Source organism: Trachymyrmex cornetzi, unplaced genomic scaffold, assembly GCF_001594075.2.
Source record: "Trachymyrmex cornetzi isolate Tcor2-1 unplaced genomic scaffold, Tcor1.1 scaffold23, whole genome shotgun sequence".
NCBI classification, from domain to species: domain Eukaryota; kingdom Metazoa; phylum Arthropoda; class Insecta; order Hymenoptera; family Formicidae; genus Trachymyrmex; species Trachymyrmex cornetzi.
Window position 1 is genome coordinate 1,315,656 of NW_017296956.1, and position 15,692 is coordinate 1,331,347.

At 30.4% G+C, this 15,692-nt stretch overlaps 1 protein-coding gene across 4 annotated transcripts in view; it reads left to right on the forward strand.

Moving 5' to 3' along the window:
• Positions 1 to 15,692, forward strand: part of Shal (potassium voltage-gated channel protein Shal) — a 116,342-nt gene that overhangs the window by 98,275 nt on the left and 2,375 nt on the right. For 2 of the 4 annotated variants that reach the window (XM_018506950.1, XM_018506944.1), the window contains 2 exons: positions 115 to 416; positions 2,266 to 2,911. In XM_018506950.1, the coding sequence (XP_018362452.1) occupies positions 115 to 255 (141 nt within the window). In that variant the 3' untranslated portion in view covers positions 256 to 416; positions 2,266 to 2,911. Of the gene's footprint in view, positions 1 to 114; positions 590 to 2,265; positions 2,912 to 15,692 lie in introns of those variants that run through there. The other 2 variants (XM_018506946.1, XM_018506945.1) reach the window with 2 other exon arrangements.

Here is a 15,692-nt window from a genome sequence, read left to right on the forward strand (position 1 = left end):
GGGGGGGGGGGGGAGTGAGAGAGTGGAATGTAAGAAGAATGAAGAATAAATGATGAAACGGAAGGATAATAGAAAGAGAAAATTCATACATATCCGAAATGCCACTTGTTCCAGGACCTAAAGAAGCGCGATTCCCACATCTGCGACATGCAGGCCCTACAGCCACTTCCGGCCCCCACCAACACCGCCAACACCGCGCCCGCCATGACTACTTCCGGTGGGCAGCCACCGCTCCCGGTATCGGAGACCGTTTGAATCACGACGATCACGAGAACCGATCACGATCGTCCATGTGCGATGCGCTAGCCACGCATTATCACACCACCACTCACCTATAAACTCACCGCCGTCCTTCTCCACACCTGTGCTCGGTGAACCCGATGAACGAACCACGGCCGACCACGGTCGAAGCAACGGTGAGCCATCATCAATCACGAATCTTAAAAGGGCGCAGCGCGAACCACCGGAAGTAGTCGTGGATCATGTTAATCCGTGATATACGCGTGATCTTTCGATTGTTCTGTTTCGCACGTTTCGGAAGTCCCGTAAGTGATATTGCAAAAAATCGCGCGTATGGTCGTTTATTTATCCAGAGAACGTATTATTTTTAATATTTTTGTGTAGTGTTTATCGTGATGTTATTTTGTAGATTTAGTTGAAATCCACTCGATTATAAACTGTATAATAGAAGTGAATGGATTTCTAAATATTTTGCACGCAGATATATATATATATATATATATATTATAGTAATAAAAAATGGAAAATTTGATATTATTACTAAAATGGAAGTATATTTAAAATTAATTGAAAGTTTTTTGAATTTTAAATATTATTTTGGAAAATTTTATTTTGAAGAGATTTTTTGTTAAGTTAGCTTCATTTTCCGTGAAATAATGTCGTTTTTGTTTCATTATACATGCATAAAATTTAGAAATCGAAATCGATCTGTTTCAAATGTACTCTCGAGCTACGTTATTTACTATTTCAATCTCACTAAATTACATACATTGCGATTGCAAGTTTATCATTGAATTCACGCATCACTAGTTTTGCTTACAGAATCTATTTCCATTCACTTCCGGCGATTCACGCTACTACCCTCGAATATCGGTTTCAATAAATTAAGATACCTTACTTGGTGAAATGATTGAGAAATGATAATTGAAATTGAATAAAATCACTTTAATTTTGTGATTGGAGTTTACTTGCTTATTTGAAGCAAATTTATTTTGTTGGGTGATAATTTTCTTAGTCATTCTTTATTACTTTAGTATCATGTGGCATTTTCAATTATTAATGTAGAGGTTATTCTATATTTTTAAACAAATCTAGAAGGAAATACATGTTCTGTAGTCTACAACGATGGAGTGTAAAACTTCTCGAGTACCTACTTATAAAGAAGATTTATTTTAACTTCTCGTGTTTATAATTAGCCTCTTATTCTTTTTCTTTCTTAAGATATAGCGAGAAGATCGTGTTGAAAAGTAAATCGAATCGTTCAGAGGCGAATTGACGATCAAGGTTAGTCGGGAGGAAAAGTGATTTACGATTGGCCAGCGGGCGTAAGACAATTTTCCGAGATTACGTTCGCTTCGTTTGCCATCTTGAAATACGGCATGAAGCTGAGAACGTCCGTTCGCGGCCTAGGACCACCGGATGAGTCGTGAGTGCAGGCAATTTTTTCGGATTTGCGTCGGCTTTCTCTGACGTACGCGGCCTAGTTTCGTCGCTAAATCGAGCTACGACAAGGCAATCTTTTTCGTTGAATCGCGCACGAATTCCCAGTGATACACAAGCCTACAAACGAACTGGATAATTGAAAAAGTTCATGTGTTCACGTGTTCAGAATTTGGAGATGTTGCAATTTAAATATTCTTTTAAATTTTCTTATCAACTTTTAAATTTTGTGTGGATTCTTCTCACAAAGAGTATTACCTTTATTCTAAAAATTAAATATATTCCTTATGTTTTTGTATTTTATAAATGACTTCCATAGCAAGAAATTTTGCATTATTACTATTTTTATTAGTAATATAAATAATAGTACCATTTGTCAGTTTCTCAATCATCATACATAAATCTCTTTTATGAAACGAACGATTTGATTTTAATTTATCAGGCGCGACAATTGTTTTATATAATATATATTTTGTAAAAAAAAAATATACACGAAGTGTCACGTAAATGTTTTGTTAATTTTCGATATTGTTTTGAATTCGCGCGATCGCGCGGCTATGAATTGTTCGCGCCTTTCAATTTCAGTAAAAACGAGTCGTTTGCATCGATGCCACGCGACGATGGAGATCGTCATCAGGTTCAACGGCACTCTGAATCGCGGTTTCGCAAGCGGATTGATTCGCTTCCCCGGAGAGGACGGAACGATCGTTCGTTATTCAGCGGGATCTATACAGAGGATCTGGGAGGATCTATGCCATCGCGATGCGGATTGATTGTTATCGAAGTACGAGGACCGACGCGCGGTTCCTCCTATGCGATCGTAGTCCTGTTAGAATTTCCGACAATTCGCAAATTTCCGTTTGACGGAAAAATGTCTCGTATTAGCAACGTTTGTTTGCATGTCCTCGTTGCAATCGCAATACCTGGTTACATGCCGGATGGATTTCTGCAGGAAGAGGAAAGCGATCGAGCACTTCCTGATGAAATCCGTTTACGCCATATGACAGTTAATTAAATTAATTGATTAAATTGTGCCAGCGACGAGTTCGCAAAATGGATAACCCAGGTGTGGCTAAGTGATTGCGATTAGGGTTGCGCAATTATACGGGATTTGTCCGTGCGAGATCGAGTCCTTGGGGGGGTTTTGCAACATGTTACTTCGCGTCAGGCCGTCCCTTATATAAATAATGTTCTTTCAGTGATTCTTAAAGGAAAAGAAGAGATATATTGTTTATTGCGATTATTCAAGATTGATTAATTACGTCGGAATTATAAATTCACTTGCGCTATAAAAGCAGCGTTACTCGACGTAAATTTCATGACTTTTAATACCTTACTATATTAATTGTGGGATAAGAGAGTCATAAATTCATACGAATAATCGCAGTTAAACTGCAGCTTATATTTACTTCTAAGTTAGTTTTCTTCCTGTCATTGGAACTATCTTTATATCGTACGATTCACAATCAGGTAATATTTAACGGTATGTAGGGACGAAATACAAACTTAAGCAAACAAAATGTCCGTTTAAGAATTATACTATCCAGAATTATGTTAAGAAAATAAAACTTTCAATCTTAATATCAGGAGTACTACGGAATTTTCGCCAGGCGCTCTCAGAAGAATGGAACTCTCAAGTGCCTACTCAGTTTCAGCAAATTATATGAAATCGATCATTTTTAACATGTATTATATGAATTACTATACGCAAAATTATATATGTGTATAATATATGTACCAATTGTTAATGTGAAGTTCAATGAAACCGATAATTTTTAATATGTTGTTACAAACGTTTCTATAATCAATCTTCTACAATTTCAAATGCTCTTGAATAAAATTCTATTCAATCAAACTTTATTGCATACATTAAACATTATCTCGTTATTTACTTCTGAATGAAACCATTTATATGTTTAAGTGTCTTTATATATAAAGATAAGTCTTTATATCAAATATTATTTATATATATATATATATATATATATATATTGTTGAATTAATATTTAAAGAAAAGTAATTAATTTTCAATTATTTAAAAACTATATTTAATATTTTTATATTATACTATGCGTATATATAACTTACAAGTATACTGTTAAAAGTTTTTATAAAGAAACTTTTTCAGTATAACATTAAAAATTACATTGTTAAAAATTTCTATAAAATTTTTTTGTAAGAACTTTCAACAATGTACCGTTATTTATTTAACATGTTAATAAAGTCGATGACAAAACTGAAGACAATATGAAATCAGGAAAAAAGGAGACAAAATGTATAAAGATTATAAAAAATGCAAATATAAAATACGAGAGACATTGATTAATATAAAATTGATGAGACCGTCTTGATTTATTAGGACTCTTACTTTCAAATAATAATCAGTATAAAAGCGAATGATTAAAACAAGCATCGAAGAAGGAAAGTTGGGACAAGGAATTTTAGCACTAATTGATATGATTAATTTGATTTAAAAAATTGAATGTTACGATTCCCTAGCTTAAAAGTAATAATAAAGATAAAAGCGCTCGAGGGAATAAGCGCTGTTCAAGAATATCTCTCAATATTCAAATTAAATTTATTGAAGAGACCGTAGAACAAACATTATCGTTAAACCGATAATAAATTCGTACGTTTAGTTTTCTAACCTTCTTTAGCGAAAAATATACGCAAAAAAGTTACATAATTAATATTGCTTGTTGTCTACGCATACAAAATTGTAAAATGTAAATCTATTCTTTGCAGTCTCCAGGGAAGCCAAACTAAGTTCTCTGTGATGCAACTTATCGGACTAACAGGGAGACAATTGAAAACGAGAATCTATGAACATAGATATTAATAGAAACACAACACACAGTCGGTAATTATAGATCATAGGTTGCATCATAATCATGATTTCTGTTGGGAAGACGTTAAAATATCGGATAACGAACGGAATTACACAATAAGAGATTGATATCAGAGATGATCAATATAAAACAACAGAATAATAGCATAAAATTGAAAATAGAAGAACTGCTAAACCAAGTATATTTGAATTATTTTAACTCTTAGTTTGTTTATTATTGACATCGAACTTGACTTTTAAATGATTGGCGAGCTTTCATGAATTGTCTCATTTTACTGTTTGACAATGTATGATCGACACGTTATTCCGTACTATACATTTCATTTATTATTTTATAATTTGACTAAAAAATCTTTACTTGTTTGACATCTTTACTATCAAGACTTTAGATTGGCAGTTTACATTATGTGCTTTCAGTTCCATTATGGGTAAATTTTTTTTTGTACATTTATTTTCCCATGTTAAAATATTTATTTAATTTTGTTATTAAAAGCACCGACTTTGTGATTTCCATCCAGCCTTGTAACTGGCATGGGAGAATGTATTCTCGACAGAGAACTTAGTTTGGCTTCCCTGGAGACTACAAAGAATAGATTTACATTTTCCAATTTTGTATGCGTAGACAAAGAGCAATATTAATTATATAACATTTTGCGTATATTTTTCGCTGAAGAGGGTTAGAAAACTAACTTTCTTCAGCGAAAAATATACGCAAAATGATTAGAAAACTAACCGAAACGTACGAATTTATTATCGTTTTAACGATTATGTTTGTTCTACGGTCTCTTCAATAAATTTAAATTGAATATTGAGAGATATTCTTGAACAATTTGCGTACCTTGAACAGCGCTTATTCCCTCGAGCCCTTTTATCTCTGTTATTAATTTGATTTATTTCGTTTTTCATTACTAGTATATAAATAAAGTTTCAGTTATATAATAAAAGAAAACAGTACAATAGAAAAAATAATATTTTTCGTAATTTTTTAAATAATTTTATTTTTAGAAACTGTTATTCATTTGTATGTAAAGTTTTATTTTCTCTTTCTCTCTTTCCTGAGAGTTACTAAATAGTTGACTTTTTTTTTATCTTTTATTTAGATTCTTAAGAAATTAAATATGTTACATATTTTGCTTTTTTTATTTAAAAATATTTTGGAAATGATTGGATTGATATGAATATCAATTTGTTGGAATTTTTGTAACACGTTTTTGTTCTGCATCGAGATTAACATGAAGCAAACATTATTTTCAAGGCGGTTTGACGCGATGTGATCAGGATGTGATTATGCGAAAGAATGTAAAAATGGAATAAGGACCTACGTACCTTTGTACTTTATCTTAAGATGATGCCCTCGTTCTTTCAAAGCTTCGTGGCCGACTTTAGTCGATCGCGAGGACTCTTAGGCGGTAATTAAATCGAGATATCGTTCGATCGTTTATTACAGCGTTATCGTTATCGTTGCTCGGCTGTAGCAATCGATCGTCCGCTTCTTTTATTGTTCACGAAAGAAATTTTCCCTGAGTGCTATGAAAACTTTATCAGAAATAAGAAGAACTTCTTATTTATTATGTTTCAGTTTTCTTTGAGATTTTGACTTAAGAGCAGCCTATATAATACTTTGTATCATAATACCAATATTGGAGTATATATTTGACATATATAACTTTGTGGAAGGAAAACTACGATATAATATACATCATCAGAAATTTTCATATATTTTTATATTTAATATATTGATTTATCTTATTTAGAAAATTATTTGCTTAAAAAATATTTTGTAATTTAGAGAACCTTTTAAAACATTTTAGCAAAGCGTAATATAATATTTATAGTATCAGATATAATATCATCGATGAAATAAATATAGATGAGGTCATTAAAGTATCTTGCATTAAATAAACCTCAAAATAGTCGAGTCATATAAAATTATAGCAAGTTATAATAATTATGTTACACTGAGGACGATTGACTGATGCAGTTAAATGTGTCGGAAGAAATGAGGAAAGTATAAAATGCGGATTACTGTGTGCGAGCAACGGAATTTGTTAAACGATAACGTGATGCAATGTAAATATTCACGGAATTTAGTAAGAGGGAGGGAGATGAATGCACACAGCCTGTTGTCTGTAATAAAACTTTGTAATTAATGGCATGATTTGACGTCGAACAAAAGATTTTAACGGGAAGATAATATAAATATGTATAGAAAGACTATATTATACATATAACAAACACAAAAGTATGAAAAAGGAGAAATATATACATATAATGTACATACACATACATGATACACGCATATGAAGAGTGCACTCAATTGCGACATACACTCACACAAGAAAAACATCCATCTGCAGCACTCTCGCGTCGCAATAAAATAAATTCTAAATTGTTCCGTATTAGAATGCGTGCCTGAGTGCATGAGAAGCCAAGTAAAAAAATAAAGAAAAATGATGAATATATACATATATATATATATATAAGACACACACACATACACAAATATATATATATATATATATATATATATAAATAAATAATTATACAAGGGATTGATTATGCGTCCGGTCTTTCGTTTTGTCCAAGGAGTATCGCTAATATTTGAGAACGTCGAAGGAGACGCGATAATTTAATTTAAGGATTGTGATATAGACAAGTTGGAGATGGTAGAAAGATGTCGCAAAGATTGTCGTATGATTTAGCCGTTAATAATTAATTCATCCGTCACGGACGATCGCACGCATTCGCTTGCGTGATCCTCTCGCGTGCATTTCTATTGATAATTAATTTATCCATTGGAGGTCATGTGCTCTTCCTGTGCGTGTGCCAAATTTATGAAGAAATAAAGTTACTTTTGAGTTTTGAAATATTAAACGGCCGTCCTTCAGTATTATATACATAAATTTTGTTTGTCCCTTAATTTAAATAAAATTTTTATAATAAACAAACAATAAGAAGCAAAATGTTTAATTTATTGTTTATTATATTTATTGTATGTACCGTATTTATATGAAAATTGATAGATTATGTTAACGAATAATTTCTTCATTGATATTATCTGCTTATTATAATTTTTGATTCCTTAAAGATTTTTTGCGGAAAAAATTTTAGAATTAATTGTGATGCTGTTATTATAATATTTTTATCGTAATTTTAGTTTATTAAGCGATCGATTTGATACGCTTGGGAACTTTTTGCATAAATCGATGTTGGGGAAACGTTAAATTACTTTAATTAATTTAATTATTATGCTGACGTAGTTTGGATGTAACATCAGAGAAATTAACGACGTGGCGCGTCGCGATGCAGTTGATCGTCCTGTGAGTTAGATTGTAATCAATAAGTAAATCGTAAATAAGTTAAGCATGCAATTAGCCATAAAAAGGATTGAATAGAAACTTTTCGTTGATGTTGTGACTCGTAGTGCGTGTGTGTTTGTGCATGCGTATATTGTGCAAATCTAGCACGCCGGGAGGGATAAAATTTCGTGAATTTAAAGAATTTCGTAATTATGCTTTTTTAAGTGTAATAATTAAAATTTTTATTTAGTATTGTATTGCATTTTAAAAAAATTCTCTATCTTCGTTTTATTTTATTTCTTGGGTAATATATTCGATTTCCTCTTACAAAGCTCCGAGAAAAATCTCTTTTCTTCCCAATTCTTATGTAAATATCTTTACTTTCATATTCTTGTACATTATATAAATATCGATGTATGATAATCGGGAAACGTAACATTTATTTTTATTAAGAGAAACATGAGAGAAAGATAGTTTCATTTTATTTTAGAATTAAATAATATTCTACAAATTCGCGACATTATATCATCGGCATATAGTAAAAAAAAGAAGTGCGAATGAACAGCGAGTATGATTACAACAACGGTATCATAAACAGCGACAAGTGCAAAGGGAGCAGAAGTATTAAGAAAATCAACACGAGAAGTAAACCAAAGAAAAAAATGATAAATGAGTCTTTCAATTTACTACTGTACTGCCAATATTTTCCGAAGCGACGTAACCTTAATAAAAATGTTAGAGTGAGAACAAGAATGCGCAATGATCGGGAACTTTTTCTCTCGTTTTCTTTCGTCACTCCGAGCCCTCGTGATCTTTTTGTGGGGAGAAGGTGGGGGAAATGTTTCGATCTATGTTTGTAAAAGTAAAGAGCACCGTAGAGGAGGAAAAACGAAAGATGTAACGAATTCGTGTCACTCAGTGGAAATTTTTCGATAAATATTCAAATTTGGATACTATAAATACGCCATTTCTACATATGCAATCACTGTATCTGTTATTAATTAAATTAACGGAGGAAACATGGAAATATTTTCTAGATTTTTATTTTTATTGAAATATACATTTATTTCAAATATTTGTTGTTTACCTCTCTTCATTTTCACACAATATTTTTAAAAAGAAAAAAAATAATGTGAAAGAGGAGTTTATGGATTTGTTAATATATTTTTTAACCAAATTTGACAATCTATATGTTGTCTTTAATTACGCTAAAGTTTTATTTGACTGTTGACTTACTACTGAGTGACATGAACTCGGCATAGTTAAAGTTATATCTTTTTTACACGATCAGTATTATAAATGTCAGTTCATGAATGCATGAGCATTCTATTTACAGTACGTTCTCTCACAAGATCGATAATATAATTAATCCATCAACGTCAAAAACTTTCTTGAGGCAGCGGAACTCTTTCTACTTTGCTTTTACTTAACGAAAAATAAACTGACGCAAAGCTTATTTGCGCAGAAATAACAAATGGATAAGAACAGAATATATCACTAACGTCTAATGGCAATGATATTTCTGATGATATATTTGAATAGAAAAGAAATATAACAATCGCTGCGAAAAATGTCTTCGGGTTTTCAAGATAGTTATGATGTAATTACTGATCGTGGGAGAAGTGCTTAATCCCATAACTCTGTGAAGAATTCGCGATAGCCGCGACATTTGGGGATAACAGAAATAAAGTTACAAAGATCTGCTCGTATCTAGACATTGATCCTACAGCGTGCAAGTATGCAATTTTTTTCTTTTTTCCTTTTCTTAAGCAAGACGCCGTCCATGGATTCGTCGAGCATTGGCAATTGCCAATAATTGAAGGACTAAATGAATGGAGTTGCTATATAATATTTTCAAGCGTTTTTACAATATTGTTCTCCCAGGTAAACTGAAGAAATTATAACGTAATTTAATGTTATATAACTGTAAATATACCTATAAAAATTTCGTTAAAAAGTTTTGTTTAATTGATAAAGAAAATAAAAAACTGTTTTATTGCAAATAATTTTATTGTATTTTACTTGTAGTTTTATCAATAACATTTTAAAAGTATCGACATAGAAGTATAATTTTTTTTATAATGTTGTATCCTTAGGATACAAATATATGTATAAGCTTTAAAAAACGAAGATAATGTTGTGTATCAATATATTTTATATTAACACGTTAAATGCCATTTAATGACAAAAGACAACTAAAAAATTTGCTAACGATTCGCCATCATTTTACAAATCATAGACGCAAGTTTCTTTAATAAATTTTTTTTAATACAAAAATATTTTATTTGATATTTACATTTTTTTCCAATTAATTATCAAATACAGGAGTTGTTTTTACAATAACTATTATTTTTATTTGTAACTGTTAAAATGAAGATAAATTTTTCAATATGATCGAGTACTGGGACGTGTCTGGCTGTTGAAACATTTATCTTATAGTGCCGTGGGGGTCACTACGGTGATCTCCAGTAAGGTAAATACATAAAACATGATAATACAATTTAACTTATCTATTATAAATATAATATTTTTACAGTAATATGCATAGCATAACGAAAAATTCATTCCGGTGCCATGGGCAAGTTATACAAAATTGGTCCGGCATTCAACGTGTTAATTTTATTAGAAATTAGCAGATCATAGATATTTGTATCTTTATTTTTGCATAACACGAAACATTCCTTTTTAATTGAAGAACATTATGTTAATCATTCTTAATCATCCTAAGTGTGATGTTAATAATCTAAAACGTATTTATTTACCACCTAACAGTATACATATGGTAATACTATACGTATGTACATATTGAAATAATTATACATGTTACATAGTTTAACGACAGAATTTTAAATATAACTCCTTCGTTCATTTAGGTCTTTAATTATTAGATTTCACTCACAATCCGCCTATGTTAAAGACGAGTTGTGAAAGGTCTATGTATATAAGCACGTTTTTACGTAAATATAGATTCACTCATATGTCCGTGTGATGCAGCAAAACTCGCACGTGAGATATATATATTCCTAGGTCAGGCTAATTAAATCAGAAGATTGCAACTCTTTGGGACGCGACACGACCGGCGTCGAAATAAATGCGCGCGCTCCGTTTCCACGGAATGCCCCGCTAGAAGTTATTTTAATACCAAGTTTCTTGACTATTTTAGAGTTAAAAAATTTGTTCCTTTTATTTCTAATATAATAATTTTTTATTTTGTGAAAGAAACTTAATTATGAAATTAATTGCGATAAAAGATTCTTAACATATGCAATTTCAATGAATGAAATTTTTTACGAATTAAATATTTACTTTGAATTTATTAAACAATCAGTTAAAATATTTTACAATAATTATGAGACATCATGTATATTTTCTCCGTTTTAGAAATACTGATAGCTACGGAGTCATAGTTATCGATATCTCCATAAGATGAAATCCTTGAGTGAGAGATATTTTATATTAGAGGAAATTAACTGTTACTTCTGTGGTAAAATTACTTGGAAAAAATGTATATAAATTATAACAATTAGTATTAACGTGCAGATGATATGCTTTTGTCACATCGGGCAATTTTTAACATAAATTTAATAATAAAGAAAACAATGTTATTAAATTTTAATTTAAAATATTTCTTTGACGTAAAAATTCAGTTAGTATAAAATATTTAATTTTGCTGTAATCTTATCAGTTATGTGTGATTTTATATTATATTATATTGTTAGAGCTGTTGTTAAATGCAGTGAAATGTTATAATGACGCGTTCGCAATCAACGTTCGAAGTGTTTGTCAATGGCAAGAAGTGGTGGAATTTCGAGTTTTTGCGATTGTAGGCGAAAATTGAACATTAACGTTAGATAACAGGAATGAATTTGTCCTTGATCGATTATTTGTATGATATTATTTCTGACTTACACTTTTAGATTTGTAACAACGGACATGATAATTATTGTCTTTCTTTGAAAGTCCGAGAAGTACATTGCGTGGCCAAGCCGTCGATATCATTATTTGAGAATCGGAGTTCAAATAATTTGAAATACAAGCACTCGAATAATGATACGCTGAACACTCGAATATATCGACTACTGTTTTAGGTATATTGTCAATAATTTATAAATTATTATTATAGATAACTATTATTGTTAACAATTTGTAAATACCTATGTGTAATATTAAAGATAAGTTTTATATCGTAGTACAGGTGAAGTTAGCTTCTAGAAACGGATTAACATATGTCAGGCTCCACTTGATGCTACAAATGTTTTGAAGCATTCTTTGATTGATCAACTAATAAAATTCTTTCTTCTGCGTTTGGTCAAATCAAATGCTTCGAAGCATTCATAGTGTTAAGTTGACTGCATCTATAATACAATTACAATTGTTGTAAAATTTTTCCTTATTTTGCATTTGTGAAGTTCCTATTTTGTATTTATTAACTTCGAAGTATTTGCAATGCAAACCTGTTATTCGCAACATTCAATTGTGTTGATGTTACGACGTAAACTTAATGTATATTCGAGCAACGACGGCCTGGCGAAACGTCGATGTTAACAATCGACGATAATGATATTTTTAATTAAAGTATTTGAGAAAAAATTCGATATTCTGATTATCGACAATTGTAATTAGAGGTGAAGACGTTTTAGCCAAAGGTGTCCATCTTCGGTAGCTTCCACGCCTTACTCAAAAAGAAAATAAACTATAAACTTCATACTTCCAGCTCAATTTTATTATCAACTCCGCTCTTTCGCAAAACTCAAATCATCCCAAGAATTATAGCATAAGCGATTTAATCTTGCTTACATTTAATTTTATAAATTAAGCGACACATAAACAAAAAATTAATGTAACAATGAGTCATAAAATTCAGAGTTTTAGTCGCATTTTATTTCTTTGATATCCACGATTTGTTTTCCAGATATTATGCCATAGTGATTAAATGTTCTTATATCATTTGATAAATAAGAAAATAACGGTGATGAACGAGAAAATAAACGATAAAATAATAAAGATATAATAGAAAGAGAAAGAAAGTAAGGAAAAGAAAGAGAGATATATAGTTAACATTTATAATGCCAGTTTATTGCCAACACCGTATTTGTTAGCGAAAAAATAAATAACAGCTTCAAAGCTCTTTGCGAAAATTATATAAGTAACAATGAGAGAGCTTTTGCGTAATTCCTTAAGTTACAAAAGATCAGAAATAAACGATCAAACCAGAGGGTAATTATGAGAATTTATTAAAATGCAGATTTATTTTGCCAATTATTAAACATCACTCCCACAAAATAGAAATGTAAGAAGAGCAACGTTTTTCGTGACTTTTACCGTGATTAGATTTTGTTCTGACTGGATTAAATGCACAAAATTGGATCAGAAGATAAACAAAAGCACAGAGTGAAAGGAGAGAAAGCACGAGATAAACTGTAATTGTGATATGCACACGAACATAGTTTCTCTCTCTCGAGTTTATCGCGCCTCCAGAGAGCGATATTACATTTCCAGCAATTAAAACCGTTGCTATTTGCTTCAGTCTATGTTCATTATGTTCAATCCACATAAACGGCAGAGTCTTACACATTGGATTTTGATCTTTATTATTTATAAGCAGCATCGCTGGTTCAAAAGTGCGATATAATGTTGTCAGAGCAAATTCTAAAATATTCTTATGCTTATTTTACTAATTACTTTCTTGGTTTCTTTCTTGCACATTTTTAATTGAGAGTAATTTGTGTAAATGTATCAGATATTTTCCGCTTACTGCATTTCCATTTAGCTGGAAAATGCTGAAAGTTTTGATTAGAAAAATTATCATCAATTTTCAAATAAAAATAATCAAATTGTCAATAATTTTGAAGTTGTTGAAAATTAAACGTTTTTGACAAATTAATGTTTATGAGTTGTTATATATAATGAATAAATTTATTATATTCGTTATACGTTTATAAATAGTTCCTAATTATGTTTATGTAAATAAAATTATTAAAAATATATTACACACAAACATATGTTTGATAAAGCATAATTGTTTATAAAGCATAATTAAAAATTGTTTTGTTTATTTATTAAAATGCTGTATTTTGAATAATAATACAATTTTGAAAATAATATTTAACTTTTTATTTATAAGAAAACTAATAATTGTGAGATCTATGAGTACGAGCTAAAGAGGTACGCATAGAACTTGTATAGCTAACTTTTGCAATTTGAAGTTTTGGACGTAACGAACAGCTCTTTGACTCGTTCATTATAAAGTTTTAATAGTGGTTTATATACGATGTTATCGATATATTACTGGTTTGATGCTGTCAACTAAGTAAAAGTTCAATAAATTTGAAACAATTATTGGTATATCCGAATATATCCAGATAATCGAGAATGTTCCATATTTTACATTATGTATATTTTTTGAAGTATTTATCGATAATGATCGGATTAAAATAATTTTTTTTTAAACAACGTTTAATGAAATTAATTTTTTTAAAACTACACAGTAAAAAACATTCTGTATTTATATTAAAAACGGTCTACTTAAGTCCTCGTTAAAATTTTGTTGAAATTTTTAGTATATCTGAGTGTTAATTTGACACAATATGATTGTGTTATATTCGAATATTTCGTGTTAAATTGATATTCAACATTTTTTAGTGTTAAAATAACATAGTTTATGAGTAAGTTAATAAATAACAAAAATAACGGTATCATAAGTTGAGTGATTGGTTGTAAGTTAAGTAAGTTATTTGATTATGCAATTCAGTCAATTATTTAAATTAACATTCGTATTAAAACGTTAAAATACTAAACATAATAATGCAGCACTTTAAAAGAATAATTTCAAATGTTTCTAATAATTTTTTAGTTATGTTAAAATTTTCCACTTTTTAAGGTTACTGTATCTATTGTAAACCTGAGGTATAAGTATACTGAAGATGACTGGCAATTTGTGCAAGTGTAATAATTATTTAGCCGCTTCTTAGAATCCGCCCACGTTATCTCAAATCCATTAACGATCGGTACGATGCTCGTTAACTGCGTTGGCGACAGAAAGTCGATAGTTAATTACGCAAATGAAGGGCTCTCGTTAACAGCCACGGTGAACATGGCTGCGATAGATCGTTAAATAACGTGCCTGCCGATTCGATCGCCATCGAAAATGCATAGATCAGTGATTGCATGCGGATCAGTGCAAGCAATGTATTCCTTCTAAATCTCGGATGCAATCGCATTAGATTGCGTTTGGCTTTTAAAATCGGGCAATAATTTTCGTCCTTTTATCTACGATGGTTCCACGGACGCTTATGAAATTATGGCTGTCAAGGAATGCAATCTAATATAATATATCGGAATGCAATTTAAACTCACTAATTGAATTTATCAATTGTTCTTTAATAAATTATCACTTTCTAAATAATGATTTTGTAGACGTGTGTCCAGATTTCTAAATTTGTAAGAATCAAATCTTTTTTTTCTTGGAGATTTTATTCTATTCTTCCACATTTTTCAAGACGTTAACGCTTACATCTCAGAATACATTTTTCTTTTTATATATGTATAGAAAATTAATTGAAAATATTTAGCATATTTGACATTAATTATTCAAATTTTAAAAACTAAACTTTGATTTTATATTTTCTAACAAGAAAATACAATAAAATGCCTTCCTCCGATTTTAATAAGTTTTAGATATGCTGAAATATAAACAAAAATAGAATAAGTGGTTTTTCTTGCATGTTAAGAGGGTAAAATATTCCATTGAAAGAAATTGGTTTTTCTCTTGCTGAATAAATGTCGTCTAAAGTCAACGATATAAAAAATTACTTTTTAACTGAGAGAGAGAGAGAGAGAGAGAGAGAGAGAGAGAGAGAGAGAGA